Here is a 14,592-nt window from a genome sequence, read left to right as displayed (position 1 = left end):
ACAGGAACAGCAGGAGGCAGCCAGTGCCTTCAGCACTGGAGGCACGGGAGAGGAGGACACCCAACAAGTGCTGGGCAGCCCACCTGAAAGTGCCGCATAGAGCAGGGAGTGACGGACAAATGCCCAGACCTCCGCCGGCCGGACCCCACCAGAGTGGCCACTGGTCGCGGAGGGAACCCGGGGCCATTACGCAGCAGCCTCCAGAGGGCAGGGCGAAGAACAGACCTGAGGACAAACAGAAGGATCACAGTGTGTCCCTTCCACGGAGACGTTGCTTTGTTTCCTGTAAGATGGCGCCCACGGTGCCTGCTGTCGGCCTGCTGTGAGACCGAGAGGGACTGCGCGCCACTGGAATTTAGGAAGGGTACACGATGCCTGTTGGAGCCCCCAGCCCCTCACCCGCGCAGTTTCTCGGAGGACACAGAGCCAAGCTCCGGAGAAAACAAGGAAGTCAAAATAACGGAAGAGTCGAGATTCCCGTTGGGTGACAGAGTTTATTGAAAGTAAATCTTGCTTTATCCAGGAATCACTCACATGGAGGTAGCTGCAACAAGATTGTCTCTTCCCCATGACAACGCAAAGCCGCCAAACCATACCCCAAAGCAGAAACCCAACAGAATGAGCCAATTGGCGTTGTAGAATGATACTCAGAAGCAGGGGGGAAAAATTATAGAAGATATATGATGATTGTCTTCTCAGCATTGCATTTGGCCACATATGTGTTTATACATAAAATAACTTTTTTCTTTTTAAACTAGCTAAAGAAAAAACTCTTGAGCAGGTTAGTTCTTAAAGCAATAAACAGAAAAAAAATGTACATATAATAATAAAATCAAAGAAGGATATCATGTTAGATGTGGAAAGGACCTCGGGCCCTAATCCTCACCTCGTCCCAGGCGACCCATGGCTCTGAGTGTGAGCAAGCGCCCTGTCAAGGTCACCAGGGAAGCGAGACCAGTGGGGACTTGAAAACCCCTGTCTCGACTTCCAGGCCAGTGTCCTTCCCGCCTGCCGCACTGCACCATGCAGCCCTCGGCCAGCTCCGTGGCAGCGCAGGATAGCACGATCGTTAGAATTTCCAACAGTCTATTTTTAGGGTGATAACACAAGTGTTTTGAATGGTGATCTCTCTTCTCTTTGCACGGATGGTTCTGCTTCCCGTAGCCAGCCTCACGGCTACCAGAATTGGTCGGAATGAGGGGCAGCTGCCTTCTCACCCAGCAGACACTCATCCCAAAGGTCCTGGACCTGTAGTATCTCACACCTCTGGTTAGGGGCGGGGCTGAGGCATTTCTAGGCAGGGTTATTGGCAAATACATAATGATAGTGGGAGCCGCAGGCAAATAAAGAACATATTGGGGGAGTGTCAAAGAATCTCTGTGAGTTCCAGTGAGCCAGGCTTGTCGTTCGTGTGCCCAAGAGGACACAGGGGCTCCAGGGCTGGGCACAGAGGTGGTTGGCCCATGTCGATGTCTTTGATTGTTGTCTAGCACCCCCTTCCCCAGACGCAGCTCCAGGTGTGTGGGGGGGTTTACCTGTTTTATTCACTGCCGTATTCCCAGTGCCAAGGGCTGTGCCTGAGACATCATAGGTGCCAAAAAGTGTTTGCTAAATGAATGAATGGCTGAAGGGAGGAATCTCTCCACACCTCAATGAGAAGGCAGAGGCAAGAATAGCCCCGAGCTGTGGGCAGGGTGACCGGGGCAGAGGGGGAAGAGGGCTTGGCTCTCCGGCTCCAGACGCCCACCCTTAAACTGGGCTGATCTCTCTGAATCCTGCAGGTGGGCTCTGTGACCCGGGGTAGGTAGGACCCCATGGCAACTATCATGGAGTTCTCTAGTCCATAGGGCTCCCGTCTATTGGGATGCTTGGGGACACTGTGACACAGCTGAACACGGCCATCTCTGCCCCATACACGGAACCAACCCACAGGGTCCTCTCCCTGGCCACTTCCCTACTGAGCTGCCCTGACCTGTGGAGGCCCAGCTGTGACTGGACCTGGCCTGTGGCCATGCCTGGGGATTGTCCTGGTGCAAGGTGACACAGGGAGGCCAGGAGGAAGTGCCAGGACACCCTGCATCCTCCCAATGTTGCCGTCCCTGTGACTCCACTCCAGCCTCCTGGCCCTGTCCCCAGACCATACCGATTCCCAGTCATGTTGCCGCTGCTGGCAATGTCCCTTTGTCCCAGGAAGCTGGAACGAGTCCCCGAGTTTGCATGGACACACCTCTGCCTGACATCTGTTTCATTCCTTCCCTTCCTTGACATAAACCTGAGATCCCACTAAACGCACCTCTTGCCGACACATCCCCCCAGCTTTCAAGAACTTCTCTGGCTTCCTTCTCATGTCCGGCCGCACACCCACACCTGCCTGCCTGTGCCCTCTCATCTCCCTTCCCCTGTGACCTGCCTCGGCCTCACACCTCAGCCCGTCCATGACCCTCATCCCCCACATCCTCCTAGTCCCCATCCCGCCACCACCTCACCAGGGGCCCCAGGGGTACAGCTGGGAGGCCTCCTATGGGAGGACAGGGCCAGCAAGACACGGCAAGAGGGCCTTGTCCTTCCAGAAACCACAGCATTTGATAAAAACCTTACTGACAAGTCTCCCCCCTCCCCACCCCCACGTAAAGGAATTGTAACTGGCGACTGGGAATTGGCCTCAGCATCATTCAGAAGTTATAATAAAATTCTAGACAAAATAAGCAACCAAGGCCATAGCTACACCCCATAGAGACCAGAGACCTTCGGACTCTCCCTCTGCCGGCGAGTCGTTTGCCCAACCATCTGAACTTCTATCCTCAGTGTTAATCGTCCATTATCACTACAATTCCTTTCTCCAACTCCAGTTTCCAAAGTGGTCTTAGTGCTTTCCCTCTCTTTCTCTCACCTCTGCTCCTTAATACTTAAAATCTAGTAGCTTCATATTTTAAAAAAGAATACTTGATACGGATGTGTGAACGTCACAAACCAGCCACCCGCGAGGCCTCTGTAACACTGCAAACGGGACAGCAGCCGTCCGTGAGAGGGGCTGGTTTAACATATGTACAACCTCTGCACCGCTTCCTCCGCTGCACAGCGGCTGCTCGGTAACAATGAGCCTTTTGGACCCTTTTTCTTGGCAGGAGGAGGGAGAGGCGAGCAGGAGAAGCAATGCAAACGGGACGGCAGACAGCGGTGCAGAACCAAAGCGTGTTTTCCAGAACACCCCAACAGGCATCTGACCATTTCAAACTGCAGCAGCTCCCTGAGCCCTGCTGAGAGACCCCGGGGAGGAAGGTGGCGCTGAGGAACTGGGAAGCTGTGTGAAGAGGAGGCAATGGGTCTCTGCAGCCGGATGCTCCCTTCCCTGCCTCCTGCCCTGGGTGGCTGCAGAGCTCCTGCCAGGAATGACGCCACTTCGACGGCCCTGGAAGTAGTCTCAGATCTGGCTGATGGCAGTGCTGTCCTTGGGGAAGGTGTAGCTCAGCGGTGCCTCATAGAGGCTCCCCCGGTCTGTGCTGAGGTCATCGTCGTCGTCCATGTCATCCAGCACTTTGCTGGGCAGCTTCTTAAGTCTGCGGAGACAACAAGGGGTGCGTTTTGGCCCTGGGCTGGGGCTCATCCCGGGTTTGCAGAGGAAGGCAGACTCTGTCCCTCTGCCCCACCGAGTGGCACATAAGCACATGAACTCGACAGGTCACACCCCATGGTTGCTTCAGCCACAGGGAGCCAACTGCCCCCCTTCAGCACGGGCAGCTGGTGTGGACAGGGTGGGCTGGGCCAGGACAGAATCAGGATTACTGACTTCCTCTTTTGCCCAAGCTCCTTATGGCTGCTGTTTTTGATCATGTCAATTTAAAATTTTGATATGCTGCTCACCATGGACTGTATATGCATTCATATTTTTTAAAATGTTGCATTAAAATGCTATCTATCTAGATTGCTGGGATTTTGGGTGTCCCTTAAATGTTGCACCCTAATGCTGATCTTGGGGCCAGTTTTCCCACAGACAGGCCTGTTGTATAGAATTTTCAATGGGCTGAAGTCCCAGGTCACAGCTGGATGCAAAGAAAGGCTCAGCTCTCCGGTCCTGAACCGAATCTCACCCCCTCTCCTCAGTGCCCCAGGCGGTGGCCCTGGGCAGAGAAAGCAACCTACGCAGGCCCCCACCCAGTCCTTAGGACCACAGCAGAGGAGCTCTGGAGAGCTGCGGGCTCCTGAAACCGGGCTTGGGATATCCTAGTTCTCGTGGGGATACAAAGCAAAAACCACACCTTATTTCTTCTTCAGTCAGACAAAAGCAGGCTGGTCTGGGAATTGGCCCTGCCACGGTGGTGTGAGCTAGTCTTACCTGCTCCAAGCCTCAGTTTCCCCTTATCGTTAATAGGGATAACACCAGCCCAGGTGACAGTGGGGCACTGGTACAAGGATGGCATGTGGGGTGACTGAAGTGGACACGGACACCTTCATCTCATTTCGAGGATGAGATGACCCCGAAAGCAACAACAGGAACTGGCTCGGGACAACAGGAGTGAGCATGCTCTGAAAGCATCCAGCCCGCCTCAGGTGTCAGGGTTATGCGCCCCAAGGGGCCGCTGCGTGTGCCCACCTCAAGTCCTTCTTCATGGAGTTGAGCTGCCCCTGCAGCTGCTCGTTCACGTCCATCTGCTCCTCCAGCTCCCTCTGCAGCTTCTTCTTAGAACTTTCCAGTCTGTCAATTTCCTCCTCAGCCTCCTCCACCTGCCGCTTCATTGCTTTCAAGCGCAAGCTCAGCTGCATCGGGAGGGAGGACGCCTGTGAGTGCCAGTTGCTGGCTCGGCCCCGCCGGAGGAGGACTAGCTCCACATGGAGATGCCCCCAGGCCAGCCCCCTCCTCCCCAGGCAACCGAGACATGGGCAACCATGCCCAGGTGACTGTCTAAAGGCCAAATTCAGGGTTTAAAGTTTGCTGAAGTCCCCTACTTAGGCAGGCTAGAAAGCCCCAATTCTACAACGTAACAGGTAAGTGGAAAGGGAGGAATCGGCCTTCCTGACTCCAGTGCCTGCCAGGGAGGGCTGGCCCTCCCCTTGTATCCCCAGCCTGAGACACACACACTCGTCCGTGAACACGCAGGGAAGCCCCACCTGGTCCTTCTGATCCGTCAGTGACAGGTGCTCATCGTCCACCTGCATCACCAGCTCCTTCACTTTCCGCTCCAGCCGCCGGTTGTTGAGCTGCAGGTTGGCCCGGTCCCTGGAAGGGGCGGAGGCAGAAGCCAGGACCCTCTCATCCCCAGCCTGCAAGGGCCCAGCCCCAGCTGCGGGGAAGGGGAAGATCCAGCCAGGGCTGCCCGGCCAGCTCACGGCTCAGGGCCAAAGAAACACAACTGTGCAGGAGGACGGGGGCTCCGAGAAGAGGACCAACTTGCCCAGGGTTGCAGAGCCATGAGAGTCTGAGCTGGGACTAGAACCGCCCTGAGTCTACTCCAGGCTGCTCTGGTCCGACTCCCTAAAAGTCCTACTAAAAAAATAGGTAACGTGAAGCGTTACATGCACACACACTGCACCCCTTCTAGGAAGGCGAGGGGCCAGGATGGTCGAGTTCAACCTGGTGCCGGCCCGCAGAGTTAGCTGCAGAGAATCAGGGTGTTGGAAAGGAGTGTGGTCACCTGACTCCACACCCCTCTTCCTCACTGTGGGGGGACCTGCCCCTCCTCTAACAGCAGCCAATTGGCCTCTGCTTAAATACACCTGGCCCCCAGGCAGAGTCAGCCCCCGGGCCCTAATCTGGCTCAAACTCAATGGCTTCCAAGGCAGCCTGTCCTATTTAAGGGCTGGGAAAGGAGCAGCAGGTCGAGTGGAAAAGCTATGGACTGAGGAGTGGGAGGGGAGTCCAGTATTCAGCCAGGCTCAAGTCACTTATTTTGATGGGTCTCAGTTTTCTCATCTGTAAAATGGAACCAATAACAGCAAGATTGTGTTTGCTGTGCCTTCCTCACAGGCTTATGAAGGTGAGAAGAGATACCAAATGTGAAAGCACGTTTACCACCGCCCTCCAGGGCCTCTGCACTACAGACGGCTGGCTCACCTCTCCTCGCTCTCGAGACGGTCCTCTAGCTCCGCGATCCTGGCCTCCATCTGCACCACCAGCCCCTCTTTGCTGGATCTGTAGGAACCTTCCAGGTGGACAATGCGGCTCTTTAAGTCCTTGTTCTGGAATCAGACAGGGAGACTGTGAGGAGCTGTTTGTCTGCCATGCTCTCTGTGCAGAGCAGTGCAGAACAGAACACGGGGTGGAGACAGGTGTCTGGGTGGTGCCTGTGACAAGGCTCTGTCCGCTCTGGGATGCATGGCCTGGGGGCCTGGGGACCCCAGAAATACTTCCAGGGGAAACCCGTGAACTGAGGTCCGAGCAGGCCAAAAGAAGAGATTCTATCGCATTCCCTCATAGGCCTGAATGAAATCTTTGGCATGTCCTGAGATTCCAGAACCTCAAATGGCTTTGGCCTTGTCTTTTTATAGGGGACAGGGGAAATAGGCTCCTTCCCTGATCATATCCAGTGAAGAACTGACATGAACAGTATGTAAAAGAGATGATGATCCAGTTAAGCTTTCTTATCCACTCTTTTTCATTCTCTTTACATTAGAATTTAGCTTTCTTTAGGTTCTAGAACACATGCAATTCCTCTTCCCTGCAGCTGCCAAACTTCCGAGCAGAATTAATATGACTGGGAGAAACCTCTCTGGAAAAGGCCTTAGAAACACCTCTCCCTCTCAGGTAAGTTACACCCCAGAGTTCTTGGGGAGCCGAGTAAAGGAGGCACCTCCAAGGGGTTCTCGTCCAAAGCCACAGGTGGGGGCTGAGGGGTGGGGAGGGGCCCGAGGGTGGCTGCCCTCACCTGTCGCTCCAAGGAAATCTTGTCACACTCCAGGTCTTGCCTCGCGGCTCTCTCCTGAAGCAGCTCATTCCTCACCTGCTCCATCTGTAGCAAGAAGAACAAGAGCCCAGAGGTTAGAGGGGTTGTTCCTATATCCTCTGTACCGAAATGGTTCCCAGGAACTGAATTCCGACCACCAAGTCAACTCCTCTTCATGAAGGGGGCCACCAGACAGGGTCTGTAGTACCCTCTGTTCTCAGGTGCAGGACCTGCTTCTTAGTTCTTTCTTGGTTTCTGGATGATTGCAAAGATAGTGACACAAATAACAATAATAGACATAGCTAACCCTGCTCTTAATAGGTTGAATTGTGTGTCCCCGCAAAGAGACATGCTGACATCCTAACCCCTACACCTCCGATGTGACCTTATTTGGAGATAGGTCTTTACAGAGGTGATCAAGTTAAAATGAGGCCATTATGGGCCCTAGTCCACTATGACGGGTGTCCTTATAAAAAAAAGGGGAAATTTGGATGCAGAAACAGACACATACGGAGGGAAGATCACTACGTGACGAGAGACACAGAGAGAACGCCCCGTGAAGATGGAGGATTAGCGTGTGTCTATGAGCCCAGGAACATTGCAGATGGCCGGCAAACCCCCAGAAGCCAGGAGGAGGCACGTAAGGATTCCCCTACAGGTGTCAGAGGCAGTAAGGCTCTGCCAGCACTTCGATTTCAGATTTCTAGCCTCCAGAAGGATGAGACAATACATTTCAGTAGTTTGAAGACACTCAGTTTGTGGTGCTTTGATACAGCAGCTCTAGGAAACTGACACACGTGCTTAGACTCCACAAACACCTATGGCATCCCCGAGCAACCCTGAGAAGTAGGTAATATTATCTCTGCTGAGGACATTAAGCCTTGGAGAAGTTGGCTGGGCACGGTGGCTCACGCCTATAATCCTAGCACTCTGGGAGGCCGAGGCGGGAGGATCGCTTGAGCTCAGGAGTTTGAAACCAGTCTGAGCAAGAGCGAGACCCCATCTCTACTAAATTAGGTGGGCGTCGTGTCGCATGTCTGTGGTCCCAGCTACCCAGGAGGCTGAGGTAGGAGGATCGCTTGAGTCCAGGAGTTTGAGGTTGCAGTGAGCTACGATGATATCACTGCACTCTAGCCTGGGCGACGGAACAAGACTCTGCCTCAAAAAAAAAAAAAAAAGCTTAGAGAAGTTAATCACGTGAGCTCAATGCTAATACCGGAGCAGATGACTTTCCCAGTTGAGGAAGTCACCCAACTTGCCTGAGATCTGCATAACTAGGACTAGAAGAGCTAGGAGTCACCTGAGCTTCTGACTGCTGCATTATAAGTTCAAACTCCAGAAAAGGCTTCCCAGCGAGCATATCTCAGATACGGGGAGATTTCCCCTTTCTTATGCCGGAAACAGAAGCCAAAAGAACACTGGGCAGCCTCAGCTGACCTGACAAAGGCTAAGCATTACTAAGGATTTCTTCTATGCTAGGGACAGGAGCCTAGCAAGCAGCATGGGGAAGAAATCCCATCGCCTGACTGTAGGCGGCTCCTTTTCCCCGCCCCAGTGGGCTTGTGCAGGAGCCAGCACTGTCCAGCAGAGGGCGGCCTGAAGAAGCCAGAAGAATTAAGGAAGCCAGTAAAATAAAACCACCTTTTCTTTCTTAAAGATGAAAAACAAATTCCAGGGTCCCTGGAAACTGGGTTCTGGGGAGTATTTGACACAGGCTCTCCTAGCCTGGCCTCAAGTTGAATTTCACCACCTGTATGAGCATCCTTGTTCTCCACCGTTCTCCCCGGAGAGCGAGAACGGGGATCCCGGGATAGTAAGGGGAGACGCCACCACATGGGACCAGCCTGCATTTGCTTCTCGGCTCCCGCGGTCCCAGCTGTGGTGTGTGCACGGAATGACACGCAGCATGATGAGGCTGGCGGGACAGGCAGGGCCCAGATACGGGGCCGCCAGTGCCAGGAGGAAGCTCTGCCTCTAGGTGAGGGGCTACTGTGTGGTCAAAAAAATGCTTGAACTTTTGAATTTCTGCCTGGCAGGCTTCTGAGTCATGCAGGTTCAGAATTTTCAGCAGAGGAAATAGCAGCCTAGGGCGTTGCACAAGCCGCTGGCAGGAGCAGTGCTAGAACCCAGGCCCAGCCTGCTCACTGCCCGCTACTCCACCTGCTCTATCTCTGGAGCAGCTAGGTGAAAAGGGTTCAAACAGGCCTAGAGTTCAAACACAGCTGTGACATAAAAGCCACAGAGGGCAGGCCAGTCTCCTCGGGGCATGCCTGCGCAGAGCGGGGGAAGAATGCCAGCCATGCGCAGGGTGAGCAGGCAGAGCGCGTGAACTCTGCCCGCGGCCACTGCTACCCTGCCGGCCGAGCCCTCCCAAATCACATGCTGCAAAGAGGGCACCGAATGATTCCTGTAAGTGTTACATAAGCACAAAGTCCAAGGGTAACGAATGCGGACTCACAGCCCCGCTCTGAGCATGGCTTCCCGACCAGCCACCACCGCCCAAGCAAGGAGGTCATCAGAATGCAGGGCCACGGGACAGGGACGTGCCTCCCGGGGAAGCCAGCCTGTTCACACCCCTGGGGCAGAGGCCAGCACTTTGCTGAGGACACGGTTAAACTTCCACTACTCTCACTATGACGGGAAGCAATTATACGGACAAGCGTCAGCAGTCCGGCCCCTCTTGCTGGCTCCGCTATTCGCTCGCCCGTGACCGTGTTCCTCTCAGGGATGCAGGCTCCTTGTCCCTGAGCAAGGGACTTGAATGAGGCACCTGTGAGGGCCTTCGAGCTGGCCTCTGACACAGGAAGACACATTCTGGTGCCTCCTCTACACTCCAGGGTGCTGTGTGAAAGCCAGAGGCCCCTGCCTCCACCCCTGGGCAGAGTGGCCGCCCTGTCTCTCCAGCTGTTGGGGGTTTCCCCTGGAAAAACACACTTGGTGAAGGTGAGAGTGAGTGTGTTTGTGAAGGTCAGACTATGTCATCAGTCCTATGCTAGATATTGTGACAAAGAGACCCAAGCAGTGTCCTCCTAGCAGGGGACACATGAACAAGACTGTACATATGGCCAACGTCACCACACCAGGGAGGGACAGTGTGCCGGGGTGGGCCACACTGGGTTACGGCCCAGACTGGGAAGGTCAGCAAAAGCTTCCAGGGAGAGGGACACTAAGCTGAGCCCTAAACGTGAGGCCAGCTGAAGCCACAGGGCAGAGGAGCTCACCAAGGAGAAATGGATGAAGAAGGAAGAGGACCCAGGGCCATGCCCTGGGGAGCCCTGCCCCTGTCGGGAGGCAGGGAGAAAAGCAGGACGCTGACCTATGCCAAAGCCAAGGAGGGCAAGGACCCAGCATGGTCAGGCAGAGGGAGGACTGCGGGGAGGCACCCGGGCTGGGCAAGAGCAAGTTTGCTCTGGAAGATTCGGCAGAGAGGGGAGCCCACCTGTGGAGCTCGGGGGGCTGGAGGCGAAGGCGTCACAAGGCCGCAGAGGGTGCCGAGGGATGTGCAAGAGAGAGGCCCCACCCCTGACATCAGGCAACAGGAGAAGCCTTGGAAGGGAGTGTGGCAGAGGGCAGGGCCACCAGGCACGGGGATCCATGCCGGTGCCTGAGAGTGGGGAGAGACCTCTTTCCCTGAGCTGAGGAGAAGGGACACCCCAGGGCTGGGGGTGAGGCAAGCTCCTGCAGCTCAGAGGGATGGAGGGAGGCCAGGAAAGGAGAGAAAGGAGATTATTTTCCCAAAAGTGAAGGGATAAGGAGGAACTGGAGACTTACATGGAGAGAAATTTAGAAATCTAGTTGCTGTGGAGTATGAAGCCTACAAATACCAGACAATAAAAGGCCGGCAGAGAAGCCTCTCGTCACAGCTGCACTCCAAGCCTGGGGACCCAGTGGGGACATCCAAGACTCAAGAGCCTCCTGGAGCCAGGCACTGAGCAGGAACTCTGAGGCAGATGGGATCCCGTTCAGAAACGTGCCCAAGTCAGAGTGAGTGGGCGCAGCTTTGGGATTCCACCCCGGTTCCTTAGAAAACCATACGCGCTTTTCCAAACCTCGCCACTGTCTCTCAGTAAATCTGCAGCACCTAAGTCTGTCCGTGGAAGGGGAAAGCCTACAAGGAGGGAGAGTTAGGCAGGAGCTTCAGAGCCCAAAGGAGGAGGCATCTGCAATGGCGTGAGGCAGAGACGTCGAGAGCGGCTCCAGGGCTGCCAAGGGGTCATGCAGCACTGCGCCCAGGTGGGGTTTCAGGACAAAGCCCGCAACTTAAAGAAGGAGCCACCAGCCACATTTTTTTTTTGAGACAGAATCTCACTGTGTTGCCCGGGCTAGAGTACCGTGGTGTCATCCTAGCTCACAGCAACCTCAAACTCCTGGGCTCAAGCAATCCTTCTGCCTCAGCCTCCCGAGTAGCTGGGACTACAGACATGCACCACCATGCCCAGCTAATTTTTTCTATATATTTTTAGTTGTCTGATTAATTTGTTTCTATTTTTAGTAGAGACAGGGTCTCGCTCTTGCTCAGGCTGGTTTTGAACTCCTGAGCTCAAACAATCCGTCCGCCTCGGCCTCCCAGAGAGCTAGGATTACAGGCGTGAGCCACCGCGCCCGGCCCCAGCCACAGTCTTGCACCCTCAGTGCCATCAGCTGAAAAATCTGGATCCCACCAGGAAACAGACCTCCCTGTGCAGAGGAGCCCTCAACATGGCAGCATCCCAGGGGCCCCTGCAGGTTCGAGACCTCCCTGGAGAGCCCCAGACACATGGTGCCTCTCCAAAGGAAGAAAAAGTAATTACTTATACCCCACATCCCCTCAAAACATGGCTATTAAAATGGAAGTGTAAAATAAATCAGAGTGAAGAACAGGAAGGCATAAATGTGGAACCATAAAACTGAACAGTTACTGTAACCAGGAAGTCAATTTTTCTTGAGTCTTTGGAAATCAAGGCTTTTGGCAGATATAATAGGCTTCCTTCAGTACTTTGAAAGGGGCAGCCTGACACTGAATTCTAAAATTAATCCACCACACGGAGCCTTATACAAGGAATACTACGTGGCATTATGGACAATGCCCCAAGAAGACCAGGTTTCATCATAAACCCAGAAATATTCTATGTGTGCTGCCATTATCTGAGTTCAATTCAGTAATCCCTAAGACTGGGCCCACCGACTTGGGAATATTCCCAATAAAATTCCTCTTACCCGGAGCCCACACTGGCAAGAAAAGAAAAAAAAAAAAAAGAAAAGAAAAGAAAAGCCTCTGGCCTGGCTTGGCCAGCCTCCTTTTTTGGACCAAAGAAGTAAACTTGAGGCTGGGAAAATATTTCTTTATATAAGCTTAGTGCTTTATGTGCTGTTTATTCTTCAACTATATTAAATGGCCTGAACGAAAACTTTCCAGTCGAATTAAAAACAGAACAGGAGCTAAAGGCAAAAGTTTATCACAGCTGGATTGGAAGAATGCTAAGCCCTGGGCATTTTGATCGGAAATAACAGTATCGGATTCCAGTGGGTTTCATGTCAGAGACACCCATGACCCAAGCCAGCTCTCAGGATTAGAAGCAGCTGCCTTTTGGATTAATGAAAAGCCAGAGATATTTATGATGGCTAATAACAATATTTCACCCATCACCTGTGTTTATCATTGGGCTGCAAAGAGGCTGGCAAGCCTACCCTCCTGGCTGGCATTAAGAATGATACTTAATCACAAGAAAAGAAAATTATAAATCATCTGTACACACTGGGTGTTTGAGCAGCCAATACAAGAGGAGGCAGTCCTGAGATCAGGATCATTTTAATTTAAAATAAAGAAAAGAAAGAAGAAACCCTCCTTTGATCTTTCGCTTGCTGGCTTGCACCGTCTCATTTATTGGCAGCCGCATCCCCTGATGCTGACAGAGGAGCAGGTGTGAGCCGGCCACTGAGGAGCGGTTCCCAAAAGTGACTGTAGGAGCCCGCAACTTTATCACTGGGATTTATCCTGCAGTTGCCAAGGCAACAAGGCAGCCTTGCTCAGCCCCTGGCAAGATTGTGAAGCCACCCAAAGCTCAACTTGGTATTTTTCCTGCTGCCTGCCAGCTTGCCAGCTGCCTGGGCCGGATGAATCATCTCTGCAAGAGGCTGGGCCACCGTGGCCTCCCTGGCCAAGAGAACGCCTCTCCGGTCAGGCCTGGCTCTGCTGTTAACTGTTTGCTTCCAGCCACCAGCAAGGACAGCAGTGCCCACTGAGCCAGAACACCAGCCTGCCGGGCACATTTAGACACACCACGTCAGACCTCTGTTTGGCTGTTTGAATTCTGTACTGATGGGGAGCCAGGAAAGGATCAGGTGAACTTAAATCCTCACCCATTCTAAGAAACAACATGACACCATTTTTAACTTGGGAGGAGAGGCCCAGATGTCCTTGGAGGGGTGGGCTTAAGACCCTTACATAGCCTGATGGAGGCAGGAGGCTCTGGGGTCAGATTGCGGCTCCACCTCTCACAAGCCGTGTGACCCTAGGAAATCACTTCATCTGACAACAACACACAAGCATGTCAGGCGCACGGCACAGCACCTAGCATCTAGGAAATCCCTGGTAAGGATGGCAGTTGCCATAAATAGAAGGAGAGGAAAAGGGACTTCTCTGGATTTAAACAGACCAAAAGCCAGTAAAATATCCACTGTTTAACTGAATTTTTCTTCAATTTAGAAGTCAATCAGAAACCATTCTGTATACGGTGAAACTACATTTGGGTGAGAAAACAAATACTCCTCACCTCTGTTTTATAAAAGAAGGTATCACTTTCTCTTCTTTTATAAATCCAAACCCATCCCTTCTCCTTCAGATTGGCCAGATCTGGTACCCAAGGCCAAGCATCCCAGAGGTCTGAAAAACTTTCCTCTCTATTAGGATTCCCTGAATAAAACTATTCCTGAGTATGGATGGGGGAAAAAGGCCTTAGAAAGGCTGGGAACTTATGAATAGTGTGGTTAGCATTTAGTGAGTGTCGAATGTATACATGAGAAAGGGAAAGAAAAACCGGAGGCGTGGGAAGCACAGAATGCTTTGTCTCACGCTGCCTTTCCTGTCCCCTGGCCCTGGGACAGCCCCATGGAAGCCTCCTCCCAGTCTCGCCTTCTCCAGTCCTTACCGCTGCCACCTTCGTCTTCTAGAACACTGTGTGTGCTTCCCGTTCTGCTCAACATCCTTCGATGGCTCCCCATTGCCTTCAGGATTGGGCCATTCAAAACTCTCAATCTGCCCCTGCAAACCCACCTCCTTTTGTTGTTCCCTTGTGGAAACCGGAAACCCCACTGAGCCACACTCGTTCATTCACTGCTCCTCGAAATGCTGTATATATTCCTGCCTCCCAGGCTCTGTTCACAACATTCCTTCTATCCAGGCTTCCATTCCCCCTCCTCGTGTCTTGTCCAAATCTAATCATTTTTCAAAGCGGACTCCAGGTCCACCTTCCCCTAGAAACTCTCCCACCCTTGCTATTAATGTGATGGGCTTTCCCTCATGCGTTGCTCAAATCCTTCGCTTGGCCTTTAGTATCTGATAACTTTTGTTGTTAGTTACCCATTTTTAAGGTCTGGCCCATCTCCCCAAACAAACCATGGCACCTCAAGGACAGGGACCACTTTGATCATTTTGTAGCTATTGCGATGCCACGCACACAGTACGTATTCGTTACATTTTGCAAGCACTGGTAGATAGAGCACTGTCTTGGGAACC

The 14,592-nt window shown here is 53.0% G+C and overlaps 1 protein-coding gene across 1 annotated transcript in view; it reads right to left on the bottom strand.

Moving 5' to 3' along the window:
- Positions 1 to 480: 480 nt before the first annotated feature.
- Positions 481 to 14,592, bottom strand: part of CGNL1 (cingulin-like 1) — a 159,957-nt gene continuing 145,845 nt past the window's right edge. The window contains exons 15-19 of the mRNA XM_012658027.1: positions 6,861 to 6,944; positions 6,050 to 6,174; positions 5,107 to 5,215; positions 4,592 to 4,755; positions 481 to 3,557 (exon numbers count right to left, since the gene is read on the bottom strand). Of these exons, the coding sequence (XP_012513481.1) occupies positions 3,422 to 3,557; positions 4,592 to 4,755; positions 5,107 to 5,215; positions 6,050 to 6,174; positions 6,861 to 6,944 (618 nt within the window). The 3' untranslated portion in view covers positions 481 to 3,421. The remainder of the gene's footprint in view (positions 3,558 to 4,591; positions 4,756 to 5,106; positions 5,216 to 6,049; positions 6,175 to 6,860; positions 6,945 to 14,592) is intronic.

The sequence above is a fragment of the Propithecus coquereli genome, unplaced genomic scaffold (assembly GCF_000956105.1).
Source record: "Propithecus coquereli isolate 6110/MARCELLA unplaced genomic scaffold, Pcoq_1.0 Scaffold57, whole genome shotgun sequence".
Classification (NCBI taxonomy): domain Eukaryota; kingdom Metazoa; phylum Chordata; class Mammalia; order Primates; family Indriidae; genus Propithecus; species Propithecus coquereli.
Note: the sequence above shows the minus strand (reverse complement) of the source record. Positions and strands in the feature narration are given on the sequence as shown.